Consider the following 21,128-nt stretch of genomic DNA (forward strand, 5'->3'; position numbering starts at 1 on the left):
AATAATCAACTTTAGGTTTGTTACCAGTGAGAAGCTCATAAGCAGTCTATTTGTAGATCTTGTGAAGATAGAGACGGTTGATTGCATGACAGGCGGTGTTGACCGTCTCTGCCCAAAAGTTGTCAGGTGTCTTATACTCATCCAACATGGTTCTAGCTGCTTCAATTAAAGTTAGGTTCTTTCTTTCCACAACACCATTTTGTTGTGGAGTGTAAGGAACCGAGAACTCATGTTTGATTCCTTCTTCGCCTAAGAATTCTTCGACACCTGTGTTCTTGAATTCCGTCCCATTATCACTTCTCACTTTCTTGATTTTGAGCTCAAACTCATTTTGAGCTCTTCTCATGAATTTCTTCAATATTTCTTGAGTTTCACCTTTATCACTCAAAAATAAAACCCAGGTGAATCGAGAAAAATCATCAACAATGACTAAACCATACTTACTACCACCAATGCTAATGTAAGCCACAGGTCCGAAGAGGTCCATGTGAAGAAGCTCCAATGGCCTCTTTGTTGTGACCACATTCTTTGATTGATGTGGGACTCCATGTTGCTTTCCTGCTTGGCATGCGCCACAAACCCTATCTTTCTCAAATACAACATTTGTTAGTCCAATGATGTGATTATCCTTTTGAAGTTTGGCCAAATTCCTCATACCGACATGGGCTAGCCGGCGATGCCATAGCCAACCCTTGTCGGACTTTGCCACTAAACAAGTCTCAGGCGTCACTTTACTTGTTGTGAAATCAACGAGATAAAGCTTGCCCTTCAAGCGACCCATAAAGGCAACTGAGGAGTCCTCCCTTCTAAGGATCTTCACATCCACATCAGAGAATAAACAATTATAACCCATTCCACAAAGTTGTGAAACGGACAACAAATTATAGCTTAAAGAATCTACCAATAAGACATTTGAAAGTGATTGTTGGTCAGAGATAGGAATTTTACCAATACCAATCACCTTACTCTTGCCACTATCTCCAAACACAATTTCTTGTGCTTCTTGAGTTAGTTGCAATGAATGAAACATGTCTTCCTCCCCGGTCATGTGATTTGTACATCCACTGTCAAGCACCCAACTTGACCCACCAGAGGATTAGACCTGCAAAACAAGTTTAGGCTATGCTTTTAGGTACCCAAATTGAATTGGGTCCTACAGTGTTAGTTATAGCCTTGGGTACCCACACACTTCTTTTCATGACTTTTCTTTTAGTGTAGGCACCCACATATTTGACAACCAATTTCCCTAAATCCCTAGTCAACATATAATCACAAAGATAAGAGTGAGAGATGGGAGCATTAAATTGTTGTCCACTTGAGGATCCCACTTCCTTCATCTTACTCTTTGTGGAACTCAAGTTTACCTTAACTTGAGGTGACTTGTCATTTGAGGAGTGAATCCTCCCCAAGGCATCATATAGGGTGGTTCCCTCTATGAACTTGGGGGATCTCCACCCCTTATGCACTGTGCTAGGGTTTTCCTTGGATGAGTTGAACCCAAGCCCCCTTCTTCCATTGTTGGACTTTAGGGACTTGTACTTGGGTTCAACTTTCTTTAACCCATCATTGCTAGAGCATCTTTTCAATATTCCTTTGACCTTCACCTATGGGTTATTCTTCCTTGCATGGTTAGTTAGACAACAAGAAGCATGATATTTGGCACAATGTTTGCAAAAATTATCATTTAAGGAGCTAGACTTAGATTCAATCACTAAAGATGAGGCATTGATGTTCTTGCAATTTTCAAGTTGCACTTGAAGTTCTTGATTTTGAACATTCAAGCTTAACATGCTTGTTTCAAATGCATTCTTTTCATTTGCAAGATTAGCTATAGAGGTTTTCATATTAATTATTTCTTTATCTTTATTCTCTATAGTTATCTTGACTAAAGATACTTCCTTAGTCAATACATCTAGCATTTCATCTTTATTGTGAAGCAATTCTTGAAGCTCTAGGTTTCTTTCCTTTTCAAGGATAAGCAAGTCTTCTTGAGCATCAAGAGTTGCTTTTCTTTTATCTAGCTTCTCCATTAATTTGGTGATAACATTGTATCCATTCAAGCCAAATTCTTTAATCATTTTATTTTTCATGGCAATTTGTTCATCATCATCATCATTTGGAAAGTCATTACTAAATAAGGTTACCTTATCTCCTTTTGCCATGAGGCAAGTTGGAGTGTAGGAGTCGTCTTGTAGGTTAGTGAAGAGTTGCGAGCTTGACGTAGATTGGATGGCCACGTTTGCCACCACTTCCTCTTCCTCGGAGCTAGAACTCTCTTCATCGGAGTTCCATTCTTCACCAATATGGGCTTGACCATATTTCTTCTTCTTGAAGTATCCCTTGGTCTTGCCTCCCTTTTTGAACTTGTCCTTCTTGTATTCCTTCTTGGCTTCTAGTTCCTTTTTGTTAGGACAATCCGCTATGAAATGACCTGTTTGGCCACATTCATAGCATGCCCTCTTCTTTCCTTTCCTTTGGAACTTGTCATTCTTCCTTACAAATTTCTTGAATGTTTTGATGAACATAGCTGTGTCTTCATCACTTGAGCTATCTTCATCACTTGAGGTCTCGACCACTTTCTTTGCTTTGTGGTCTTTGTTCTTCTTGGGGTGTCTTGTTCATTGGTGATTAAGGCATGAGAGTCTCTTGTCTTGATGGGGGCTTCTTCGGACTTGTGTTGTTGAATCTTTGCAAATAATTGATGAGGCGTCATATCCTCATAGTCATCACGATCCCTTATCATCCTTGCAAGGCTCTTATCCTTTTCTTTATATGCTCTCATGAATAATCTTGTGACCTTGGAGTCACTCCAATCTTCATTCCCATGTACTCTTATTTTGTTGACTAACACCATCAACCGATCAAAGAGTGATTGAAGCGACTCACCCTTTGTCCAATCATATCTTGCGAGCTCACTTTCCAAAGCTTCAACTCTATGTCTCTTAGCTTTGGGATCTCCTTCATGTGACATTTTAAGAATATTCCAAATGTCACGGGCATCTTCTCTTCCTTGAACTTTCCGGTATTCTTCCGGACAAAGACTTCCTTTAATTATGCTCACTGCTTGAGCATTGCGATGAACCTCTTGCATCATTTCCGGAGTCATCTCTTCTCCTTGGGCGGGCTTATACATACCTACATTAACAATCTCCCAAAGACTAGGATGCACACCGATTAAATGCGACTTCATCTTGTCGGCCCACTCGTCATAGTTTAACTCACTAAGAGTTGGTAACTTTCCAAGTGGGGCGGAAGAGAAGTTGGGAATATAATTTCTAGAGTAATCGAATTGAACTTTACTAAATTCGTTACCTTTGCTTTTGGTAGATGATCCTTTAGTGTTGAGACTTACCTTGCTCAACACCTTCGACACCAAAAGATCCACTAGATCGTCATTGTAATCAAATGTTCCCTTACCTTTATCTTCTTCGGCCTTTCTTCTTGATTCTTCTTCCTCGGCCTTTTTCTTAGCATCTTCCTCTTTCATTTTGAGGAACATTTTCTCGGCAATCTTCATGGCGAGGTCGAGGACCTTGGGGTCCACTTCCTCTCCGGAAGATGTGATGGGGATTTCCTCAAGGAGAGGATCCACATGGTCCCGTTGAGTAGACATGATCGTTTCCTCACGTGGTTAAGCATAAAACAAGGTACGTACCTCTGATACCAATTGAAAGTAGCCTAGAGGGGGGGTGAATAGGCTACACCTGAAAATTTTCACTAAAAACTTCGAGATAGGTTAAATTAAAGTTGCACTGGTGCAAACCGGTTCAGTTGATTTTAATTACAACTGAACAAGTTTGAACCTGCTCAACTTAAATTAGATAATCTGTTAAACAAATACGAAGTAGTGAAGAATATAGCTAAAGACTTGCCCTACACAAAATCTACTCGAATGGATAATATGAACCGACCAACGAATTTAAAGCGCTTAACAACAACACACAAGAACACGCAATATAACCCGAGGTTCGGCAACCACCACAAAGGTGTCCTACTCCTCGTTGAGGAGCCCACAAAGGGCCAGGTCTTTTCCAACCCTAATCCTCCACAAGCCGACCACAAAGGTCAAGGCAATCTCTTCTCAAATAAGCTCAAAGAGCGGGTGATACAAACTTCTTGGGGTCGTCCACAAGTTTGGAGACTCCCAAGCAACCTCTAACCGTCAAGGAACACGAGGTTCCAAGAGTAACAAATCCGCACAAGGTTAAGTTTGCAACGAGCTCAAGAACAAGGAGAATAGGAGAATCGAGATGAAATTGACAGCGTGTTCGATCGAGTTCACCTCACACCAAGGGTCCTTCAAATGATTGAAGGAGATGCGATTGCGGGTGTGAAAGGTGAAATGAATGCGCTTGTTGGAAGTTTGGTCAGCCAAGATTTCGTGGGAGAGGCAGAAGTAAATGAGAGAGAGAGAGTGTGAGGGGGTATATAAAGGATCCCCCAAAAGCTGGCAGCCGTTGGGAGAAAAGGAGTCAAAACCGGTTGAACCGGTTTTCAGACCGGTTGAACCGGTTTCTACCAGGGAGATCCCGGTTCACTGACCTACTCAGCCGGAGACTCGACCGGTTTCAAAACTGGTTGAGTAGAGGAAAAATCCGGTTGAACCGGTTTTCCAAAAAGATCTGCAACGACTTTTCTGACAGCTCTGACTGTCAGACAGGTCAGAGCAGGGATGGCAGAGGAGCAGTCCCAAAACCGGTTGAACCGGTTTCCGGACCGGTTGAACCGATTTCCAGGGCTGAAACCAAATTTTGAGTAAATTTAAGAGAACAAACATGGAGTATTTGTGGGAAGTGAAATTTGTTTTTCTCAAGGGCATTCATGACCTGGAAAAATATTCTCGAAGATGTTTTCAAAGGATTTTGAACTTAGCTCATTGCACAACTTACTTAACCATCGCGAATCCCTCTTAATTGCACAGCGATTCCTATGACTCAAGAATTATAAATTTAGCACCGTCGATGTTTCTAAGCACTTGGAGCACGCCATTTGATGTGGAATTTTAAATCCGCTGTGCTTTCTATTTTTATGCTCGTAAGATCTGTGCTTCTCCTGTCTGTAGAATTACTGTGTACATGCTAGGAGCAAACTTGTTAGAATCTCAGTTTGTTTTGTCATTTAATCACCAAAACTCTCAATTAGGTTTGATTGCACTTACAATATAAAAGAATTATATTTTAGAATGATGTAATAGAATCAATACTAACTATTAAGGGGGCAGTGTAGACTGCCCCCGCCTGCTATCCCACCCGCGCTGATCCCTCTTCGCGAAACCCACACGCACGCCCGCCTCCGCCGCCGTGAATCCCTCGCCGCGAAACCCACCTGCGCGCCTCCCCACAGCGAATCCCACCCGCACGCCCGCGCCTCCTTCGCCAGCGCCTCCCCCGCAGATTCATCCGGCAGAATCATCCGGCAGAGTCATCCTCCGATAGCCACGCGCGGGTGGCGCCCCAAATCCTCATCTTCAAGCCGCGAGCAAACAAATCCCACTCTGACCGTGATCCCCACGCCGTTCTCCCCGTCAACTACCACCTCCTTAACTCTCACGCCATGGATTGCAGCGATATACCCGCCCTCTGTGCCGTCAAAGATCTCATCTCCATCCCATCCCGACGTCGTCCCCATCCGTCTCGCCCCGCCCCGCAACCAAATCCCGTGCGAGCAAGCAGCGGCGAGGGAGAAATCATCGGTCGCGAGCTCCAAATATCGGTCGCGAGGGAGCAAGCAGCGGTGAGGGAGCAATCATCGGTCGCGAGCAAGCAGCGACGAGGAAGCAGCAACGGTGAGGGAGCAGCGGCAGGTCCCCATACTAGCAGCGGCGAGGGAGCAATCATCCGGCAGACTCATCGGTCGAGGGAGCAAAATCATCGCCGCTAGGTCCCCATACTAGCAGCGGTGAGGGAGATCGTGAGCCACCAGCCGATGGGATACCGGTCACGAGCTCCGCGTAGCAGAAGCAATGTCGATTTGCAGCCGTGGAAGCCTAACGACCTCGCCATCGCTGCCAGGTATTCCCAGTTTAATATCACCACCAGTTCTAGGGGATTGAGCTCTGCCAAACATAGTGAAATCTTGCATCATATGGCAGCATTACATCGTCGCTGCTCGGGGTTGTAGGCGAATTTTGGGCGGAGAACGTGCTGTGTTTGGACCGCCAGTGTGGAGGCACACGATGTTGTCCTAGACCATGCCGAGCACGGGCTCGTTCTGCGCGATGTTGGGGAGCCCCCGCAGGTCGCCGTCGCCATCGTCGTCCTGTGGGGACGAGACGCGGATGAGCCAGGCGATGTCCTCGAGCATAATCAACAGTTGGAACTCCAGCATACATAGCCCTCGAGGTTCTTTCCAGAAAAGAGTATGATGGAAAGGTGAGTTGTAATTTACTTCACTTCATGCTTGATAATTCTCAGTTCTTTGTTGTATGTGTATCTGCTTTTTCCCCTACATCAATCAATGAGATAAAAGGTTCGTGGCCGCGGCACTTAACAAAACTGGAAGTCGTAGTTCCTTCAGTTTTTGTTTGTATCATGTATCTTTAGGACTTGAAGTCGGCATCTTTCAGACAAACATGTTTTGTTTTCTAAGTACTGCAGCAGTACTTACTGCAACTCATAAAAAGAAGGCCTTGAAAGTAACTGACTTATCTTGTGTCTAGAGTTTGACTCGTGCTGCATATAGAATTAGCATTGGGATTTGTTTCTAATGTTGTGTGGTCACAGTAACTTACCATTTAGGTACCAGTTGGTTTCTTGGCTCGTTTTCACTGAAAATGCTTGCATTGAAGACAAGCAGGAATATGGAGTTGTATATCCTTCAAGTGCTGCTTTTAGGCTTCTGAATCTCACATCGGTAGGGTAGATTTTAACACTGCATGTTGTGACAGAACTCATTCTCCTCGTCCAGGTAGTAGACGTTTGGTCCTGTGGTGTCACGCTGTACGTGATGCTCGTGGGATCATATCCATTTGAAGATCCTGAGGATCCAAGGAACTTCCAGAAAACGATCAGCGTAATCATCTCCCTTTTCCTTCTGTTGGTTATCATAGCTTGCTTCAGTTGCTTGTTTGGTGATTCTGAAAGCAATTTCAATGTCTCTTGTGCTTGGCAGAGAATTCTTGGCGTGCAATACTCCATCCCGGATTATGTGAGAGTGTCTTCAGACTGGAGACGCCTTCTGTCTCAGATATTCATTGTCGATCCTTCAAAGGTACTTCCTCTCTCAGTTCAGTAAATCCAAATCCAAGCTGGCCTAATCGTCAGAGTTCAGATCACCTCCAAAAGGCAAATATTTCATATGCTGATTATACTGAGGTGTGGATCCTGCAACCCTGGACAAACAATTTTCAGCGTGATGACTGACAGTGAATTTCTTGTGAAACGTCCTCTACCTGAAACTGAAAGAGGATCACGATCCCGGAGATAAAGCATCACCAGTGGTTCCTGAAGAACCTCTCGAGGGAGATCTCGGAGAGGGAGAAGGCCAACTACAAGGACACGGATGCCGCCGAGCCGGCGCAGGCCGTGGACGAGATCATGCGGATCGTTGAGGAGGCCAAGACCCCCGGTGACATGTCCAAGGTGGTCGACCCGGCGCTGCTGGCCGAGATGGCAGAGCTGGAGAGCGACGAGGAAGAGGCAGACACCGATGGCACCTACTGATCGCTCCTGCATGCAGCTCAGCAGCTGCTCAGTCATGGTGTCCAGTCCTTGTGCTGCAGACATGGCGCCGCCGAGCGCCCGAGCTTAACCCGTGCGTGTGATGACGGATGTTGTATTGCACTCTTTACTCTGTTTGTATAATAAAAGTATGTACAATATTGTACAATTGCAGATTGCCTTGTACAGATAAACTAGTGTGCACTGATATACTCTGTCCCAAATTCTATGTTCCAAAACGGTTTAAATAATTTTATTTTTTAGAGAGATCAAAGTAGTTTTAAGTATGATTAAATTTATATAATAAAATAATACTAATTATGATACCAAATAAGTATCATGGATATTTAAGTATGATTAATTTATAAATAATATTACATTATAATCAGCTACTACAGAAAATTAAAGATAAAACGAAGCGTCGATCATGACAGAAGCCAAAATATATTATAGAGAGGTCATATCGCGGATGGTGTCGAGGGCCAGAACGCGACGCTGGGGCTTCTTTCGTGCTTGAGCGGCAGGAGCGAGGCCCACGAGACGGACAATGTGGACGCCCTCGTTCCACTCTTATGCTATTTTATATCTTAGAATGTGAATACTTATGTTTTTCTATAATAATCATGGGTCATTTTCACTATCATGGGAAATTCGGATCTGTGTTCGTCTCATTTCCTGGACCCATCTTTGCAGCTCTATATCTGTTTCAGACCACGTTACGTTATTATGTGTTTCCATTGCAACGCACGGGCACTCACCTAGTATAATAGAAAGTACTGATTGAGGAAGAATATGGTGGCAGGGAATGGTTAGAGGTGGCTTAAGCCAGCACGATGGTAAGACTGAGACATAACTTAAGGATTGTTTAGTTCGTGACTAACTGTGCCACACTTTACCTAAAGTTAGTCGTCCGAATTAAAGAAGTAGGGTATGTTTGGTTCGTGACTAACTATGCTACATTTTGTCTAATATTAATCGCCCGAATTGAATAACTAACCTTAGATAGAAAAAAATAGATAAAGTGTAGCAAGTTAGTTAAGCTCTTAACTTTAGACAAAAAAAAGTTATACAAAATATGCTAAGTTACTAAACATGTCTTTACTCTCTCGCCAAGGTAGACATGGTGGACTCTGTGCTGAGCCAAGTTTGGGTCGTGAAAAAAAATCGGCCTTCAAATTGGGCTGTCATGTGTGTCATGCTGCGTGGACATCTATAATAAAAACTAGACTCAATCAGAATATAAATAAACAAAAATAAGATAAAATAATAATTGCACATTGAGAAACGAGTGAATTAATGAATCAGTCATCATAGCCTAGGCCCTTCCTCCGCCGCTCCGCGTACGCGCCTCCACAGGATCGGGCCAGCAAAATCTAAGACTCTATACAAAATTCCGGAAGATCAACCTATAAAGTAGAATTACACTAATATAGGCTATAATAATATGATAAAAATGATATATTAAAAGTTATGTGATTGTATCTAACTGTCTATTCAATTTTGTATTATATAATTTTACTTGGATAGTATTATTTTGTTAGTGTTATTTTTAAAATGAAATCTTGAACGACATTCCCCATGTTAAAATGGAGATATAGTCATGATGAAAGACAAAGACACCATACACAACTGAGTTAACTCATGAGATAAAGATTTACCTAGAGATTAGTTGATTTATTAGCCTAATGTGCTAGAACTGGAGACCATTGGAACTGGGGGGCTGTTTCCTTGAACAGGCTGCACACCCACTGGTTCGGGCCTGCGCCTCCACCGTGCCCGCGAGGTTCGTGACCTGACGCAGCCGCCGATCGAGTTAATGGACGCCGAGGCTGGCGTCGCCGGCGCCGACCAGCTGCCGGTAGGGAGGCCATCTCTCATTCTCTCGTTGCCGTGATTCCGCTCTCCTCCTCCTTGCCTGTCGTTGGTGGAGACATTGATGTTGGTCGACCTCGGGGTGGGCATCGAACGGCCCGTGCCCGCCCACCCCGGTGGTCTGTGCGTGTGCCCGCGTCGCGATCGGGGTTGTCCGGGGGGTCGGATTTAGGGGATTCCGGTGCGGATTAGATCGATCTCTCTGTCTTGCCTGATTCATTCCTCCCCCTAGGTTCCAATGTAAAGGGTACATTACTCAAATGTTTCGGTTCTGTCGTGGTGACAATGGTGGAGCAGGAAGCTGAAACTCGAGACCAGCTTATGCGTTTTGATTTTAACCGGGGTATCACTGATGTTAAGCAGATATGGACGTATATTCTATATCACCATGTTGTTATTATATATAAACAGTCGTAATTAACGAGCATTGTGCTACTGCTACTTTAGAGCGAGCATTGTGCTACTACTATTTTAGAGCGCTGCTTTGAATATGCGGAGCATGGTTCCTAACGGATGTCGTTCTGCCTTGCAATTTCAGCGGAGGCAGTACTACATGAATCTATTGCTTTTGGCTTACCAGAGCTTTGGTGTTGTTTACGGTGACCTAAGCACATCGCCTCTTTACGTTTATAAAAGCACATTCTCTGGAAAGCTCAATCAGTACCAAGATGAGGAGACAGTGTTCGGTGTGCTTTCCCTCATCTTCTGGACCTTCACTCTGATTCCTTTGCTGAAGTATGTCACTATTGTGCTGAGTGCTGATGATAACGGTGAAGGTGCCTATAAATCTCTTTCTTAACATCCCCTGTCTTTTCATGTGCCTGGATGGAGTGGGATTAGTTTGTTGTAATCCAGCATGTATATCGGCTAGCAACGATATGCAAGAAAAATTAAGGCTATATTGTTTATCGTCCTAATAAATCTTATATTAAATGAATAATATCCCTTAATGTATCTTCTGAAAGAAGGCCTATCTTCGCACTTGTAGCTTACAAATGACTAAGGGCTGCCTACACTTTTGTAGGCGGACCATTTGCTCTCTATTCGCTTCTTTGCAGGCATACAAAACTCAGCTTGCTGCCAAATCAACAAGCAGCTGATGAGGAACTATCTTCATACTACAGAAATGGGTTTGCACCTAGCAATGGATCTTCACCTTGGTTAAGAAGGTTTCTGGAGAAGCACAAAAAAATGAGAGTTGTGCTTCTTCTCATAGTTCTCTGTGGCGCTAGCATGGTGATTGGTGATGGTGTCCTCACCCCAGCAATCTCAGGTGGATACTTACCACAATAATCTATTTGATTTCCTCTCATGTTGAGCAAAATTGCAGTTATCAACCTTTTCTATATATTTTTATCATGCTTCATTCTGCTTGTTCTTTTCTTGCAGTCCTCTCATCTATGTCTGGATTACAAGTTCGAGCTACTGGTTTAAAGCATAGTAAGTACAAATCATCTCGTGAACTCATAACTCTTGATGCAAAAATATTGAAAACACACCTGGTTTTTGTGGGAGTACCAGCAGTTGCAAATTTATGTCAATTTGTAAATTTGTTTGATAAATAGTAGAAGAAATTTCAAAGGGCTATATTTGGGTTCTCAAAATTATCACAAAACTATGCATTTTAGAATTATTATCATAGAACTATATAAATTTGTTTTAGAATTAAGGACATGTACAACAATGTTGTGACTAGTGTTTGAACAAGTGATGAAGACATGGATGACTTCCTGATTAGAATATGACTACATCAAATCATTTTGAGCCCTACCTTTTTTTGTCTTGGTGATGAATAAGGTCACAAGGGACATATAAGGGATATCCCTTGGTGTATGCTTTTTGCATAGTCTAGTTGATGAAAGTCGGGCAGGAGTAAATAGGAAACTAGAGTCATGGCGAGAGACTCTAGAGTCCAAAGGTTTTAGACTCAGTAGAACTAAAGCCGAATATATGATATTATCTTTGACATTACTACATATGAGAAAGGAGATGTTAGTTTGGAAGGTCAAGTAGTGTCCATTGTTAGCTGATATATCAGACTTGTGTCTCCTACCATATAGGCGCAGGATACCCTACCATACATGTGCAGGCATCCTTGCCTTTCTAGCTACAGCCGCATATAGGAAGATATGGATTCAATCCTCCCATTTAGGGGCAGTGATTGTTTCCTTCCATTCCAGGAGATCTCAGGGTACTGTTTCTATAAACCTGAGATCTCCCACCTCTCTGTCCCTCTATATATATGTGCGCCTGTACTACTCTATTCATCAATCAATATAGACAGCAATTATCTTGCTATCATGGTATCACGAGTTCAAGTTCACATCCTCCTTCCGCTGCCCTCACGCGCAGACCTCTAGCTGCGCCGCCTTCCTCCCCCTGCGCGCCACGTTTTGGCTGCGCCCTCTTCTTCCCTCTGCGCGCCATCCAGGCAGCGCCCTCCCCTGGCCATGGCTGGTCTGGAACAGCCACCCCTCCTCGACGACGCTGCGACCCAGGCCGCAGCAGAGCATGAAGCTCGCCTCCAAGCTGCTGCTAGGCGTGATGCTGCTCTCGCCCAAGCCCTTCAGGCAGAGCAGGAGGCGGCCACCGCGGCCCAGGAGCGCGATGTTGCTGCCGCCCGGGTTCGCGCTGCTCGAGCGCGCAGCCCATGCACGCGCCCTTGCTGCTCAGACTGCCGCCGATGGCAGCCCTGTCGACGACACTCAGTCCCACCACTCTGATCCAGCGGGTGGTGATGACAAGGGCCTCCACGACGCCATCCTCCTTCACGAGGCTGCTGCGATCGTCAACCTCCACTCCCAGGCCGTCGCTGTGCAAAACATCCGGAGCCTCGTTCACGTCGTCCTCGACCTCGCCAACAACAACTACACTCGCTGGCGTGATGAGTTCCTTCTCGTCACTGGCAAATACTCCCTGGACAGCCACATCCTCGACGACACTCCCGCGCATCACTTCCCCGACTGGGCACGCATGGACTGCGTTGTCAAGTCCTGGATCTCCGGCTCCATCTCCCCGGATCTTGCTGAAATGGCCATGGAACGCGGCGCCACTGCCCGCACCACTTGGCTGACTCTCGAGAATCAGTTCCTCGGGAATCGGGAAACTCGCGCCCTCCACCTCGACGCTCAGTTCCGACACTTTGTCCAAGGTGATCTACCTGTCTCCGATTACTGTCGCCGTTTCAAAACCATGGCAGATGCCCTCGGTGATCTTGGTGAACCAGTCACCGACCGGACGTTGGTCCTCAATGTTCTGCGCGGCCTCAGCGACCGGTTCTCCGACATCGGCCGTCATCTTCGCCTCGGTCGCCCCTTTCCGACGTTCCACGACGTCCGGGCCACTCTCCTGTTGGAGGAACTCACGATGGCCCATCGTGCGTCTTCTCCATCCGCCGCCCTGCTTACCTCCACCAAACCTCCACAAGGCGGGACTTCGACGGCCTCCAACAAGGCTCCCGCTGCTTCCAACAAGGCGCCTTCGGCTCCACGCTCCGGCCACCCCAACCGTCGCAGCAAGAGGGGTGGCCACGGCCGCCAGGGTATTCTCCCATTCCCTGGCACTGGTCCCGGCCTGTGGCCCTCCCTCCAAAACCCTTGGACTGGGGCCATCCAGATGTGGCCCGGCCCACGGGCGCCAACCCCACAGCAGCAGCAAGGTCTCCTGGCGCAGCACCAGGCCCTGCTGCCTCCGGCGGCCCAGCAACAGCAGGTTTTTTATGCTGCTCCTGTCTCCATCGCCCCTCACCAGGCGCTGCTGGCCCACCAGACCCAGCAATATGTTCATGGTGCTCTTCAAGGACAGGGAGGCGCCCCCCTGCAACACACTCTGCAGACCGGCCCCTTGCAGGGAGGCGCTACCCACGGCATGCTGGCTCCGCCGACTACTCCTTCTTGGGACGCTCAGTCCCTTGCATCCGCTTTCAGCACTGTGTCCCTGACTCCGCCCCAGCAGACTGACTGGTACTTCGACACAGGTGCTACCTCCCACATGACCTCCAACGCCGGTACCCTATCCAATACTTCAACTCCCTCCCTTACTGCACCTTCTTCCATTATTGTCGGTGACGGCTCACTTCTTCCTGTCATTTCCACTGGCTCCACTACTTTACATAATTCTTTACATCTCAACAATGTTCTTGTGTCACCTAAACTTATTAAGAACCTCATTTCCGTTCGCCAGTTTACTACCGATAATCACTGTTCCATTGAATTTGATCCCTCTGGTTGCTCTGTGAAGGATCTACTATCTCGGAACGTGATCGTCAGGTGCAATAGCTCCGGGCCCCTATACCCCCTGTGCCTCCCTGCTGCACACAGCTTCATCGCCAGCTCCACTCCGTCACTTTGGCATCGCCGTCTTGGTCACCCTGGCCACGAGTCCCTCTCCAAGCTCGCATCAATCGTTCCCATGTGTAATAAAGATGCTAGCTCTCCTTTATGCCATGCTTGTCAGTTGAGTCGTCATGTTCGCCTTCCGTTCCGCACGTCCACTTCTCGTGCGGTTAACAATTTTGATCTTATTCACTGTGACCTGTGCACATCTCCCGTTTTAAGCGTCTCGGGCTTCAAATATTACTTAGTCGTTCTTGATGATTGCTCACATTACTTATGGACTTTCCCTTTACGACTAAAGTCTGATGCTTTTCCAACTCTCACTCAGTTTTTCGCCTATGTGAAAACCCAGTTTGGTGTCACGATTAAAGCTGTGCAATGTGACAACGGGCGTGAGTTTGACAACTCCAGCTCCCGAACGTTCTTCCTCACCCACGGTGTCCTCCTCCGCATGTCCTGCCCCTACACCTCATCTCAGAATGGTAAAGCTGAGCGCATCATCCGTACTACCAATAACACCATTCGCTCTCTTCTCTTTCAGGCCAGCATCCCTCCAACCTTCTGGGTTGAAGCGCTTCACACAGCAACACTACTTCTCAATATTCTACCCACCAAAACCCTTCATTTTTCCACTCCTCATTTCGCCCTCTTCAAAACTGTACCCTCCTACGAACATCTTCGCGTGTTCGGGTGCACCTGCTATCCCAACCTATCTGCCACCACTACCCACAAACTTGCTCCCCGTTCCGCTAAGTGTGTTTTTCTTGGCTACTCGTCGCACCACAAAGGGTACCGATGCCTCGACCTCCTATCCAACCGTGTCATTCTTTCCCGACACGTTGTTTTCGATGAGTCCACCTTCCCCTTCGCCGAACAGCAACCCACTGCCTCCTCCCAAGATTTTGACTTTCTGGACACAGTTACCACTAACCCGGTGCCGCCACCTATAGGCCCACCACCTCTGTTTTTTTCAGGAATCCCACCGGACACTGCTGCTCCTCCCAGCACACCTACAGGCGCTGCTGTTCCTAGCGCCCCTGCTGCTCCCAGCGCCGCTGTTCCCGGCACCCCAGCAGCAGGCGCTACTCCCCCCAGTGCTGCTAGTGGGGCGCACGACGCCACTGCACCACGCCGGTTTGGCCAAGTCTTCACGCGCCGTCCACACCCCTCTGTCCAGGACCCGGCCACTACAACCAACCCGGCCGGTCTGGACGGCCCTGCCATTTCGCTTGGCAGTGCCGCTGCTTCATCGCATCGCCATCCTCCACCCGGAGCGGTGGCTGTCTCCCCAGTGATTAACCATCATCGCATGGTCACGCGCGCCAAGGCTGGCTTCCGGGTGCCAGCATTGTTCCACGCCGCCCCTCTATCTCCAATTTCGAAGACTTTCCGTGGCGCTCTTGCTGATCCTAATTGGCGAGCTGCCATGGAAGATGAGTATGCTGCACTATTGCAGAATCACACATGGGATCTGGTACCTCGACCCCATGGGGCCAATATTGTGACCGGCAAGTGGATTTTCAAGCACAAATTTAATGCTGATGGCTCTCTTGAAAGGTACAAGGCTCGCTGGGTTCTCCGTGGATTTACGCAACGACCCGGCATTGATTTTGATGAGACCTTCAGCCCTGTCGTGAAGCCTGCTACTGTGAGAACTGTCTTATCATTGGCTGTCTCTAGCAGCTGGCCGATTCATCAACTTGATGTCAAGAATGCTTTTCTGCACGGGACTCTTTCTGAGACTGTTTATTGCAGCCAACCCTCAGGCTTTGAGGATACAGCCAGTCCACAACATGTTTGCAGACTCAACAAGTCCCTATACGGACTGAAACAGGCACCACGTGCCTGGCATTGTCGCTTTGCCACTCATCTGCTTTCCCTGGGATTCATCGAGGCCAAAAGTGATACATCTCTGTTTGTCTACCATAAAGGAACTGACACAGCATATTTGTTACTCTATGTCGACGATATTATACTCACAGCATCTTCCATTGTTCTCCTCCGACACATCATTCAGGCCTTACAATTGGAGTTTGCTATGAAAGATTTGGGTGACCTACATCACTTCCTGGGGATGCAAGTTCAACGACGAGATGGCGGCCTCTTTCTCTCGCAACGTCAATATATGCTGGATATTCTGGATCGGGCTGGTATGGCAGATTGCAAGCCTTGTTCTACGCCTGTCGACACAAACCCAAAGGTTTCTGCAACTACTGGTACTCCTGTTTCTAATCCATCGGATTTTCGCAGCTTAGCTGGTGCACTTCAATACCTCACTTTTACCCGACCAGACATAGCATATGCTGTGCAACAGATTTGTCTTCACATGCATGATCCTCGCGAGCCTCACCTTGCCGCCTTGAAGCGCATTCTTCGTTATGTTCGTGGCACTCTGCATTTGGGTCTTCAGTTGCGCCCTTCTTCTCAGGCTGAGTTACTTGCATACTCTGATGCTGACTGGGCTGGATGTCCTGACACACGTCGATCCACTTCAGGCTTTGCAGTTTTTCTTGGTGATAACCTTATTTCTTGGTCCTCCAAACGACAGATGACTGTGTCTCGCTCCAGTGCTGAAGCCGAGTACCGGGCCGTCGCCAACACTGTTGCTGAATCCACCTGGCTGCGCCAGCTTCTGGCCGAGCTTCGTCACCCGTTACGTCGTGCCACGTTGGTCTATTGTGACAACATCAGTGCAGTCTATATGTCTTCAAATCCGGTCCAGCATCAGCGCACCAAGCACATTGAGATTGATTTGCACTTTGTTCGGGATCGGGTGGCTCTCGGCGATGTCCGCGTTCTCCAGGTGCCTACTACCTCCCAGTATGCAGACATCTTCACCAAGGGGCTTCCCTCTACAGTCTTCACAGAGTTCAGATCCAGCCTGAACGTCTGCGGTACCGACGATCAGACTGCGGGGGCGTGTTAGCTGATATATCAGACTTGTGTCTCCTACCATATAGGCGCAGGATACCCTACCATACATGTGCAGGCATCCTTGCCTTTCTAGCTACAGCCGCATATAGGAAGATATGGATTCAATCCTCCCATTTAGGGGCAGTGATTGTTTCCTTCCATTCCAGGAGATCTCAGGGTACTGTTTCTATAAACCTGAGATCTCCCACCTCTCTGTCCCTCTATATATATGTGCGCCTGTACTACTCTATTCATCAATCAATATAGACAGCAATTATCTTGCTATCATCCATGAAGGACATCTTTTAGTATTTAGGATCGATGCTACAGAGAGACAACGATATTGATAAAGATGTTACTGGAGAATCAAAGCAGGGTGGCTAAAGTGACGTCAAGCATTTGCCGTTCTATATGATAAGAGGGTACCACATAAGCTAAAATGCAAGTTTTATAGGACGACGGTTATACGTATTATGTTGTATGGTGCAAAATGTTGGCCTATAAAAAGATGACATTCAATAGACAAGTGTTGCAAAAATGTGTATGTTGCGTTGGATTTATGGCCATACAAGAAGAGATTGAGTTTGGAATGATGATATATATGATAGGCTAGAGTTAACACTAATTGAAGAAAAGCTTGTCCAACACCAGCTAAAATGGTTTGGACATGTCCAACGGAGCCCAGTGCGTAGTGGGATCCTAAGACGTGATAGCAATAGGAAGGGAGGCAGAGAAATAGCAAAGTTGACATGAGAAAAATAGTAAAAGGAGACTTGGAAGGATTGAATGTATCTAAAGATTTAGCTTTGAATAGGAGTGCATGGAAAACAAATATCTATGTGCCTGAACCTTGACTTGTGGTTTTTGTTGGGTTTCAAGTCTAGCCTACCCGAACTTGCTTAGGGTTAAAAGGCTTTGTTGTATATTATCCTAGTCTCCTAGAACATTAGTCAATGAACTAAAATGCTTGCATTTTTCCTGTATTTCTGTGTCTTTTATGAAGATTACCTTTTATCATTTATATATCAAAATTCTCTGGCATGCTTTTTAGAATCACTAGTTTACTTCAGAAATTGATCCTGCTGTGTTTCGCACGTGGTTTGTGTCGTATCCAGGTTCTGTAGTTCTCCTTTCGTGCATTGTGTTGGTTGGTCTATTTGCCTTGCAACACCGAGGTACTCAGAAGGTTGCATTCGTGTTTGCACCCATTGTCATCATCTGGCTGCTTTCCATTGGAGGAATTGGTTTATACAACATTCTTCATTGGAATCCAAATATATATCAAGCTCTCTCTCCATATTATATGGTTAAGTTCTTTAGAAAGACAGGTAAAGATGGTTGGATTGCTTTAGGAGGGATCCTTCTTTCTATGACAGGTTAGTTACTATCAGTGTGGTGGTGATGTATCATGTTTGCCTTTGCCTTCCTGTTTTTTATAACCTGGTTGCCATTTAGGACTGAATCACCAGGTCTACTTTCCACTTTTCAGGCAGTGAAGCAATGTTTGCTGACCTTGGTCACTTTACGAGTGCATCTGTCAGGGTGAGTAGAACTAGTATGATCCTCTGTCCATCAGATTTTTTTCTTGAATAACACAGGAGAGTTGCTTATCATTTCATTGTGAGAAAAGGTACAACAAGCCATGTTTATAAAAACCAGACTCGAGGTCCTAAACACACACCCAAGTTGAACTAAAAAAACTTGCCCAAAGAAACTACATGATCACCTGACTGCACCGGTATCTATACCCCTGGGGTCAGCGACCTAACTAGGATCTGTCCATTAGAATTTCAAGTGGAAAACATTTGGTTCTTTCAGGTATATCTTTTTATGTTATATAATTCTGTTAGGTGGTGAATTGTGCTGTGTGATGAAGTAGACATGAAAAATGACTTAGATATAATCTTTATGTTTCCTTGCAAAAATAACAGCTAAGTTGTTGCACTAATCAAATTGTACATGTAAAAGAAATTTATTTCAACATGCTCATTTTAAAGTACATAGCCTGCATATTTGAGACATGTCAGAAACCCAAAAGAAGCCAGCCTAGTTAATTGGGTAGTTCCTAATAGATTTTTGAAGTGTCTGATTTGTCTGTAACTAAAGGATACAACTTATGTTTGGTTGAACTATGCACCTTCTGAAACAAAATATATTTTGAGTGTACAATTGTTTTCTCCTCGGTTCAGGTTGCCTTTATTACTGTCATATACCCATGCCTTATACTACAATATATGGGTCATGCTGCATTTCTGTCAAAGAACACATTTCACATGCCGACAGGTTTTTATGATACTATCCCAGGTTTGTGTCTCCTCCCTCACCCCAACCCCTCCCCTTTTTTCCTGGATGCAGTGTAATTTAAATTTGTAATTTCATGCAGAACCTGTGTTTTGGCCTGTATTCGTGGTGGCCACACTCGCTGCAGTTGTTGGTAGCCAAGCTGTTATTTCAGCAACATTCTCCATTGTGAAACAATGCCATGCTTTGGGATGTTTCCCACGAGTGAAGGTTGTTCACACATCGAGGTGGATCTATGGGCAGATATATATTCCAGAAATAAATTGGATTCTTATGGTTCTTTGTGTTGCTGTCACTATTGCATTTCGTGATACTACTCTTATCGGCAATGCCTACGGTAAGCTTTTAGCATTGATTCACAAACATCAGGATCCTTCTTGTATATTTTTTTTAGAAAAAAAAATCAGCATTCTCATGCACTGGGAGTCTGAGCGTAGTAGTTTACTTCTTTCTTGCTGTGTTTCCAGGTATTGCCTGCATGACTGTTATGTTTGTTACTACATTCTTGATGGCATTGATAATCATCTTTGTTTGGCAAAGGAACATAATATTTGCCCTAGTTTTTCTGGTTTTCTTTGGATCCATTGAAGCTGTATATCTTTCGTCATCTCTCATGAAGGTTACTCAGGGAGGATGGGTTCCTCTTGTGCTTGCTTTCATATTCATGTCAGTCATGTACATTTGGCACTATGGGTTAAGGAGGAAGTACCAGTTTGACCTACAGAACAAAGTATCAATGAGGTCCATCTTATCTCTCGGTCCAAGCCTTGGCATAGTTCGGGTTCCTGGTATTGGATTGATTTACACGGAGCTGGTCACTGGTGTACCCTCCATTTTCTCACATTTTGTCACTAATCTCCCTGCCTTCCATGAAGTCCTGGTCTTCCTTTGTGTGAAATCAGTGCCAGTGCCGTATGTTTCACCGGACGAGCGATACCTTGTGGGTAGGATTGGACCTAAAGAATATCGGATGTACCGTTGCATCGTTAGATATGGTTACAAAGATGTGCAGCGGGACGATGACAATTTTGAGAACATGTTAGTTATGAACATTGCAAAGTTTATTATGATGGAAGCTGAGGATGCATCTTCTTCAGCAAGTTATGATGTCTCTAATGAAGGAAGGATGGCGGTCATAACAACCACCGATGCCTCTGGCAGTCCATTGGCCATGAGAGATTTCGACGGCCTAGCCGACTCCATGACTATGAGGAGCAGCAAATCAGAAACCCTTCGAAGTTTGCAATCCTCCTACGAGCAAGAATCCCCTAGTGTAAGCCGGCGCCGCCGTGTTCGCTTTGAGGTACCAGAGGAGGATGGCATGGGCCGGCAAGTGAAAGAAGAACTCATGGCGCTGGTGGAAGCGAAACATGCTGGGGTGGCATACATCATGGGCCATTCTTATATCAAAGCTAGGAGGAGCTCAAGTTTCCTGAAGAAGTTTGCTATTGATGTTGGCTACTCTTTCCTCCGGAAGAACTGCAGAGGTCCATCAGTTACGCTGCACATTCCACACATTAGTCTGATAGAAGTGGGCATGATCTACTATGTTTAGCCTAATGCCCATGGCCAAAGTTGACATGTGGATACCCGGCTGGGACAATTCTGTTTTCCCTTCAGTCCTATCTGGCAGCTTGTGCTTTCTGGGCCAAGGATCCTCGTGCGCTTAAGTTTCAGCTTGTAGAGAAGAAGGCAGACTTTCCTTGTTAATATTATTTTTTAGCCTAAATAAACAAGCAGAATGTTGCCGGTTATGTTTCTCATTTGGTATATTTGCATGCATGCTCTGTAATTTTTTCTGCGGGCTATGTGATGGAAATATATGCACTCCTTATAAACTGGTCAGCGTTCCTCTCTCTCTCTCGAGCAGGCATGAACCTGTATTTATTTCATTAAAGAATGGAGTTTTAAACAAACTATAACTCACTAGCGAGGCACGAGCTTCAGTCGATTTCAATGTTGGCAGCGTTTTCAATGTTGTTCCACAACCGCAAAAACTGGTCAGTTTTCACCAATCGACTTACAATTTTGGATGCTCCTGTTCTTTGAC

At 45.7% G+C, this 21,128-nt stretch overlaps 2 protein-coding genes across 2 annotated transcripts; both read left to right on the top strand.

The window, feature by feature from the left end:
- The first annotated feature begins 6,306 nt into the window (after positions 1 to 6,306).
- On the top strand, positions 6,307 to 7,806 carry LOC103650790 (serine/threonine-protein kinase SAPK3). The gene is made up of 4 exons (XM_008676356.2): positions 6,307 to 6,371; positions 6,907 to 7,011; positions 7,111 to 7,209; positions 7,404 to 7,806. Exons 2-4 carry the CDS (start codon positions 6,946 to 6,948, stop codon positions 7,659 to 7,661), a joined length of 423 nt encoding a protein of 140 aa, XP_008674578.1. The 5' UTR covers positions 6,307 to 6,371; positions 6,907 to 6,945; the 3' UTR covers positions 7,662 to 7,806.
- A 1,473-nt stretch (positions 7,807 to 9,279) lies between these two features.
- On the top strand, positions 9,280 to 20,934 carry LOC103650791 (probable potassium transporter 2). The gene is made up of 9 exons (XM_008676357.2): positions 9,280 to 9,516; positions 10,069 to 10,306; positions 10,555 to 10,803; positions 10,920 to 10,970; positions 17,893 to 18,153; positions 18,267 to 18,319; positions 18,967 to 19,081; positions 19,161 to 19,415; positions 19,546 to 20,934. Exons 1-9 carry the CDS (start codon positions 9,475 to 9,477, stop codon positions 20,631 to 20,633), a joined length of 2,352 nt encoding a protein of 783 aa, XP_008674579.1. The 5' UTR covers positions 9,280 to 9,474; the 3' UTR covers positions 20,634 to 20,934.
- Positions 20,935 to 21,128: the final 194 nt, after the last annotated feature.

This window comes from Zea mays, chromosome 3, assembly GCF_902167145.1.
Source record: "Zea mays cultivar B73 chromosome 3, Zm-B73-REFERENCE-NAM-5.0, whole genome shotgun sequence".
Lineage (NCBI taxonomy): Eukaryota > Viridiplantae > Streptophyta > Magnoliopsida > Poales > Poaceae > Zea > Zea mays.

Coding starts and splice junctions, on each gene's coding strand:
- LOC103650790 (XM_008676356.2), top strand. CDS start 6,946: ATGCTCGTGGGATCATATCCATTTGAAGATCCTGAGGATCCAAGGAAC. Junction 7,012..7,110: donor ACTTCCAGAAAACGATCAGC/GTAATCATCTCC, acceptor TGTGCTTGGCAG/AGAATTCTTGGCGTGCAATA. Junction 7,210..7,403: donor TCATTGTCGATCCTTCAAAG/GTACTTCCTCTC, acceptor TGAAACTGAAAG/AGGATCACGATCCCGGAGAT.
- LOC103650791 (XM_008676357.2), top strand. CDS start 9,475: ATGGACGCCGAGGCTGGCGTCGCCGGCGCCGACCAGCTGCCG. Junction 10,804..10,919: donor CCTCACCCCAGCAATCTCAG/GTGGATACTTAC, acceptor CTTTTCTTGCAG/TCCTCTCATCTATGTCTGGA. Junction 19,082..19,160: donor TTTTTATGATACTATCCCAG/GTTTGTGTCTCC, acceptor AATTTCATGCAG/AACCTGTGTTTTGGCCTGTA.